The following is a 7,275-nucleotide window of genomic DNA, read 5'->3' on the forward strand; positions in this document are numbered from 1 at the left end:
CCGTCACCATCGACGAACTATAACCCTCCCATATTGTCAACCGATAGCTATGCAACACAATCCCACAAGGGTTTCATGAAAAAGGGAACTTTCAGCCTGGACTTTGAATGAGCCGCATGTTTCGCCAGTCTATCTATAATCCTCTTCACCCCTCTCTCTTGCCGCCACTGCCGCTCTGTAAAATATTTTGTCAACTGCTTCGAGTTTTTGACTTTCGACAGACGTTTCTCTTGCTGGAGCGATGGGTCGCGGACCAGATATCTGTCCAAATTGCCCACGTCCATTTGAGGTAAAGCACATATACCTCCGTCCACCTAGGCAATTCAGGCATGAGTCCAGAAATTCTGGGACACATGATATGAATCCGGGGCTTGGATCTCGCAACAGAGGCTAAAACTACTGATTATCGCACTTCTTGATCCACCGGAAGGAGCGATGCTCTGCCCGTTTAGCCACCATATTCAACCCTATAATGCTTGATTCATTGACCTCCAACTTTTCGCCGATTTGAGCTAATGCCCGGCCGATCGATTGTGCTTGTGAGGCTCTTACCAGGACATCCATTTTCTATTAACACAATGTCAGCAATAAGGAGCGGGCAATGGTAAGTCGGGGGGGGCAGACCTTGCATACATATCCTATATTTACCTGAAATCCCATCCACCATACTGTATCCCCTCCCACCACGAAAGAGTGATAATCGACATTGGCACCGCAAAATGTGCTCTTCAGGGAAGCAGCACCCTGTAATCATGATTGCGCCACTGAGCTACGTACTGTCCGTATCGTGAATAATGATAGGTTTCAGAATTCTAATGTCCACGACTGATCAAGGGTGTTTGCGGGAGTGGTGGCGATGCTGGTTTTGTTTTTGTGATGTAGTTTAGTTGTGTTTGAAAGAGGTAAGATCTAGAGTGGCCGCCGGCTTTTTGGATAACTTACTCCACTCAGACCCATAAAAAGTACGGACTTGTAGAGAGCAATGATATTATATCAAGAACCTTACTGGAAATATTTTATGACTCTATGACTGAGTGACTGCCAAGCATTATGGCTTGCTTTATTCCCGGTGGGTAATCCCTTGTATTGTAAGAACAGTTGTCATGTGAGTGACGCTCTATGATCACCCTCATTGCATAACCATGCCAAGGCGCCGGGAGACCTGGAATGAACTCACACCATTGTCCCTCACTCTTGCAACACCATACCAACTCACTACTGGTACTGTACCAGGACAATGTTTGAGGAACCCCAAACAAAACGGTAACCTCCCCTCCGCCTCCAACTCTGACCCACTCTCCCCTAACTACTACACTGTTAACGATTGATCGGTAGAATCCGTCGCGAAGACCTCTACTCCCCTTCACTATCCCCAACTTCCACCGCTGGTTCCGGCGACTCATCACCACAACGACACCACCACCTGGACCTACAATTCGAAGAAGTCACCCATACAATAGTTGCCCCAGCCGCACCCGCTCCCGCCGAAGAAAACCCCAGCGATACCTCCGCACCCGATAACGACGAGTACTCCTTCAAGCTATTCAGCGCTACAACCACCGTCCGGGTCCGCTCACCGGCCCCGCCCCCAGACCCTTACGCCCTCGCGCTGAAATCTCAATCCCGGCCGACCGGCTATTACATTCCTACCGCTGCGCAGCTCGCACTTTTAAGAGCTCGCGCAGCGGAAGTGGCCATCAGCGGGGAGAGCGTGCGTGCCTGCTCCCGCTCGCTCAAGTACGCGGTTACGGGGCAGGTGTTACTCGCTCACGGGGTGGTTGGGGAGAAGAGGGGGAGGAAGAGGCCGGGGAAGAAACGGAGGATACACTTGCGGAAGATCTTGGCTAGGGAGAAGGCGTTGGAGGAGGCGAAGAGGAAGAGTATTGCGGGGTTGGAGAAGTACAAGGGGCTTACCCCCGAGGAGCGGGAGGAGGTTGCGAAGGCGGAGAGGGCGAGGAAGAATCGAGAGAAGAAGATTAGAGAGAGAGCTAAGAAGCGAACTCTACGAGAGATGAGGGGAGAAGGGATGGAGAAGAGTTTAGGTTAAGTTAAACTAGCTTTTACAATGACCCCGTGACTACCTGGCCTACCATAGCCTATTTAGATAAATGATTAAGTATAGGCTTAGCCTCCTCCGACTCCCAAAACTCTCCTGACGGAAAGCTAAACTTCACGAAAGCACTCTCCTTCATCTCGACAGAGTAACCCGGGTTCGTAGGAGTAACGTAATACCCCTCTTTAATAACACTCGGGTGCAAGAAATGCTCATGCAGGTGATCCACATACTCCAACAACGACAGCTTCCCACTAACAACCACATAGTCAATCGTGCTCAAGTGCTGTGTGTATTCGGGAAGCCCCACGCCACCGGAGTGCGGGACGATGGGAACGCCGAATTTCTTCGCCATGAGAAGGACTGCCAGAACTTCGTTCACGCCGCCCATTCTGCACGCGTCGATTTGACAAACGTCAATTGCTTGGGCCTGCAGGAGCTGCTTGAACATCACACGGTTTTGACACATTTCGCCGGTAGCGACACCTATGGCGTGGGGTTTTAGAGCTTCTCGGACCGCAGCGTGGCCTAGGATGTCGTCGGGGGAGGTGGGCTCTTCGATGAACCTGTATCAATTAGCACCATAAACTGATCGATATAAAGGCAGGAGAGTGCATACCAAGGCTTGAATTCTGCGAGTTGGTTCATGTAGTGAATTGCTTCTGGGACGGACCAGACCTAGAAATAGTCAGTTTTGATTTCTTTGTTGACAGACACCGCGGGACAATCCTGGTTTGCATCGATCATGAGGACATTTCCCTTTTCATATCCAATAATGTCACGGGCGGTTCTCAGCCTCCTCCTATCCTCTTCCACGCTTCCTCCAACCTTAATCTTGAAATGCTTATATCCCTGTGCCAACGTCTCGTGTAGCAGGCTCTTCATCTTATCCTCACCATATCCCAACCATCCTATATCAAAATTAGCTCCCGATCCAGTGAGCTCAGCGAAAAGGATCATGCCTGCGGATGTAGTATACGCCGGCACCGCCCTATCCTCGAGGGCATCCCGAATCCTCCCTTCTTTCCCGCTCCCCCCCTCTCTCAATATGGCAACCGCCTCTTCGGGAGTAATCGCATCAGTAATGTACCTAAAATCAATACATCTAACAAACTCCTCAGGTGACATATCTGCCACCAACCTCCACAAAGGCTTCCCAACTTCTTTGGACCAGAGATCCCAAAGTGCGTTCACGACGGCACCCAGGGCAAGGTGGGTAACTCCCTTCTCAGGTCCGATCCAGCGCAACTGCGAATCGGATACCAGCCATCGCCACGTCTTGCCCATGTCCGCTGTCAGGCTTTCTAGCGAGTGGCTGGCGATGCGCTGGGCCACTTGCTCGATCGCACGGCAAACAATGTCGTTTCCACGGCCGATGGTGAAGGTCATTCCGTGGCCGCTGTGGGCTCCATCGGTTTTGAGGATGCAGTAGGCGGCCGAGTAGTCGCCTGCTTCGTTCATGGCATCGGAGCCGGTTTTGTCGAGGGAAGTCTGGAGGGTTTGGTTAGCCGGCTTTTTCCCCCTGGAATTTTGAGGTACGAAGGAGGGAATAGACCGGAAAGCGGACATCGCGGGATTCGTAGGCGATTATTTGCACCATTTTGATAAGTAGCAGTTGGTGGTGAGGTCGATTGCTCGCTGTCGCTGGTTTATTGCGAGAGGAGACCTCCACGATGGCTATTTTTATCGGGATGCGTTTGGAGGGCAACAACCCCACCCTACCCCACCGCGTCAAGAGCCAGCTATGATACTGTATTAACTGGGATAAAGAGCGATTTGTCTCAGGGCTTCCAAGTTTCCCCTCTAAGTAATTGATTTGTTTTGCTGGCATTTTCTCCCGTTCCCGTCAAAACCTAGGCGTCTCGTGGTGGTTTGCACTTATCCAAGTTAGTACGAGGTAATTCAACTCTCGGTCCACCTCTTCCGAGGGGTGCGTACCCGAGAACGCCCCATTCCGCTTCGGGTTTCGGAGGAACTGTCCCGAAGCCAGCGGTGCGCGAGGGAGAGGTTAGCGTGGGATAAGTGCGCCAGGAACTCGAGTAGCAGGAGCTCCGTAAAGCTGAGGATGGCCATGTCAGAGACACGTCCTTGCGCGGTATGGAGGCATACCAAGGTTTGAGAAGAGAGAGGGGAGGGGGTGAAAGGAATTGTGGGTGAAACGAAGTGAGGTCGTCTTTCGTCGACGATCTCTAGTTGATTCGGGGCGGTATGAGATGTTATATGGCGGTACAAAGGATACTAACCTGAAGGCAACGGGTGGCTGTGGAATGGATGGATGGGAAGTCTATCCGCTGAAGACTTCTATTATTAGTGACTCAGCTTGGCGATTAATAACTTTGGCCATTTTTTATAGGTTTTCACTCTATGCTCGATTTTCCCTACGGTACCTGATCCCTTGGGGGGTCTGAAACAGTAAAATTCGTTGCCAGCTGCACTACTCCGGATTGACGCTTACAAAACTAACAAGTGATATCCGATGACTATGGGGGAAATGAAGGTACTAGTAGAGGTGACGCGCATGAATGGATTAACGAGGTTCACTGTCCCTAACCGTGCCAAGGTTCCCGCCACTTCGAAAGACGCTAGGCGACCTTCGAAGATTGACGGCACTCCTACAGAGTGTCGGACAGTTCAACGAGATGGACAGCTCAATGGAACTTTTATTATACATGAGTAGAATAATTGAAATTGTCAACGACAGAATGCCTAACTTTGTGAAACAAATCCTTCTGAAGCTTAAGCTTCTTATTTCTATCCCTCACTGCTGCTCGCATTTGCTTAGAATTTCCTTCCATTGTTGCTTGACCTTCTTATCTGCTGCTCTTATAATCATATCAAGTGCTCACTGTGCCTGCTGAACCTGCTTTTCAATGCTGTCCTGTTTTTTCTGCTGCACCATTGTCCTTGCCTCATCAACATACATAGTCCCACCCTTCTGAAGAGACCTTCGGCTCTATTTTTGTCGTGTAGCATGGGTAAGTTCAGCAGCTTTTGTTTGTATAAGATTGTCAAGTGCCTGTGCAGCAGTATGTGCCTGTACAAGGCTACCTGTAATGAACATTCGAAGACTCTTGCTTGTTGATGGTGAGAGTTGGCCAAGCTCTGATAAAAGACCATCTGCATGTCTTTTAAGAGACCAAATAGTTTGGGGAGTTGTAGGCGGAGGTTGTACATGTGATGGAGGTATAGATAGAGTTTGGGTATTTGGGAATTCCTGCTCCATAAGCTTCCCGAGTATGATATTGGGATTAAAGAGAATTAATTCTATCTTTCAGAAGGTAGAACGAATTGTCTTAGACTTGAATGTAAGAGAAAGGATAGAGTTAAGTGGAGTTAAAAATTCAATCTTGTCAAACTTAGAACACCTACTTCATGTCACAGAATCAACAGCCTCTATATGGTAATATTTGTAAGGCTGAAATACAACACCATCAAGTGGCTGTAATAAATGAGTACAATGAGGAGGAAAACAAAAGAGTAAAATCTTGTAATCATCACAAAACTGTATAAACTCTCTTGTACAGTGTGAATCATGTCCATGGAGGAGAAGCAATTTCCAAGCCCCAACTTGCTGGTGACAGGAGCAGTTTTCAAAATGGTGACATCAGTCCATAGTATGCATATTGTTCGAATATGTGATTTCTGAAATCCCGAACAAGATATTACCATGCAGATCAGTCGGCAAATACCAATCTTTCATGTAAAGTATGCCAGGAATAATAACCATGAGGGAAAGTACCCCACCATTACTGATAATAGTTTTTTCGATTACAGTTACTAACTCATGATGACTTGAACTAGCTATATACATCGGATGCATTAGCTCATGAGTTACTACCCACTGGTCCTTCCCAATCTCAATCCTGAACTCTGTTTTGTCAATATTATCAGAATCAACATCCAAAATCTCCTTCTCATCTATAGCTTTCTTATACTGAAGAAACCAATCACAGAGATTATCACTATGATGTGCCCTTTTACGATCCATGTCAAGAGATTTCTGTTTTCAGATCTTGTACTCGGAATATTGGGAGAGGAACTGGTGAGTCCACTTCTCATTCACACTTGGCAGCGTAATTGTAGAATCTGAATGTGAGCGAAGGAAAATTGAGTTTAGATATTTGCTAATGAGATGATAGCATGTTGGGATTCCTATCTCATCCAGTTGATTTAGATACTGACATAAGCCTCTCTCTTGGACTTCACTCAGTTTCCAATTTGGTAAAACTCACTCTTGACCAGATTGCAGACCATTCTACCATGTACGCAGGCACTCTTTAGGAACATCAAACTCCTGTGCAACAGCAGACACATTTGGATTTCCTTCTCCATTGAGTACCTTAATTGCTCTTTGGATTCTGGCTTTGATTGTGGAGTAAGCTTCAGTGGACATAATAAGGGTTGGTTGAATAGGCAGTGGTTGTGAGGGATGAATGGTGATAGACTTAGTATCATTCTGTTGAGCTGTCCATCTCATTGAACTCTCTGGTAGTCGGTAGGAGTGATGTCAATCTTCGATGGTCGTCTAGTATTTTTTGAAATAACGGGAACATTTGTACAGTTATCTACTATCTAGTGAAACTGCAGCTAAGAGAATGGGGTTGACAGATTCCGTGGGGAAAGGAGACCTTTTTGAGCTTGACTCTAGTTTGATATTGTGAATGGACATAGGAGATGTAGAATAGGTAGTAGCTTTAGTGCCGGTGAAGTACCACTATCCTGATTTTTTATACATAACCAAAGAAGCGGAGCTCGACTTCACAGTCAAATATCTAGCTTAAAGATCCAATTCTGGGCCAACCTGAGTTGATGACATTGTCAAGTGGGGAGTTTGGCTGAAGCAGCATATGTGTTAATCATAATACAGATGTCTTAAGGGGGACTTATGGAGAACAGAAAGCTCTAATTGAACAAAAGAGTTAATGTCTTTTTGATTTTGATTTTCAGTATAAGGTAACGATCCTACTCCTCTGTACTTAGTTCTTCAGCAGGTAACAACCTTACCATTTCAGTTACTCTAATACCCTGATAGCTCAGAGAATTTCGATCGTTACTATCACTTCTGATAGTGAGGATAATATTATACTCACATTACTCCTTGTAAGCTAGATCTCTTTCTCCAGTAGCGTTGTGCAAAGTATATATAATGTAGTGATTCAACTGGTTATATAGGAAAGAACTTAAGTTGTTATGTGAGGAGTATGTACCAGATGTCCTTTTTC

General features: G+C 46.9%; 1 protein-coding gene; it reads right to left on the minus strand.

Moving 5' to 3' along the window:
* Positions 1-2,027: 2,027 nt before the first annotated feature.
* GSTUM_00012245001 (uncharacterized protein) lies at positions 2,028-4,232 on the minus strand. XM_002842436.2 has 8 exons: positions 3,992-4,232; positions 3,609-3,930; positions 3,144-3,544; positions 3,033-3,091; positions 2,779-2,979; positions 2,673-2,731; positions 2,571-2,619; positions 2,028-2,539 (listed from the first exon to the last, which is right to left on the minus strand). The coding sequence occupies exons 2-8, from the start codon at positions 3,651-3,653 to the stop codon at positions 2,097-2,099; spliced, it is 1,257 nt and encodes a 418-aa protein (XP_002842482.1). The 5' UTR covers positions 3,654-3,930; positions 3,992-4,232; the 3' UTR covers positions 2,028-2,096.
* Positions 4,233-7,275: the final 3,043 nt, after the last annotated feature.

The sequence above is a fragment of the Tuber melanosporum genome, assembly GCF_000151645.1.
Source record: "Tuber melanosporum whole genome shotgun sequence assembly, scaffold_99, strain Mel28".
NCBI lineage: Eukaryota > Fungi > Ascomycota > Pezizomycetes > Pezizales > Tuberaceae > Tuber > Tuber melanosporum.

Coding starts and splice junctions, on each gene's coding strand:
- GSTUM_00012245001 (XM_002842436.2), bottom strand. CDS start 3,653: ATGGTGCAAATAATCGCCTACGAATCCCGCGATGTCCGCTTTCCG. Junction 2,980..3,032: donor GAGGATAGGGCGGTGCCGGC/GTATACTACATC, acceptor CTGGATCGGGAG/CTAATTTTGATATAGGATGG. Junction 2,620..2,672: donor CTCGCAGAATTCAAGCCTTG/GTATGCACTCTC, acceptor TAATTGATACAG/GTTCATCGAAGAGCCCACCT.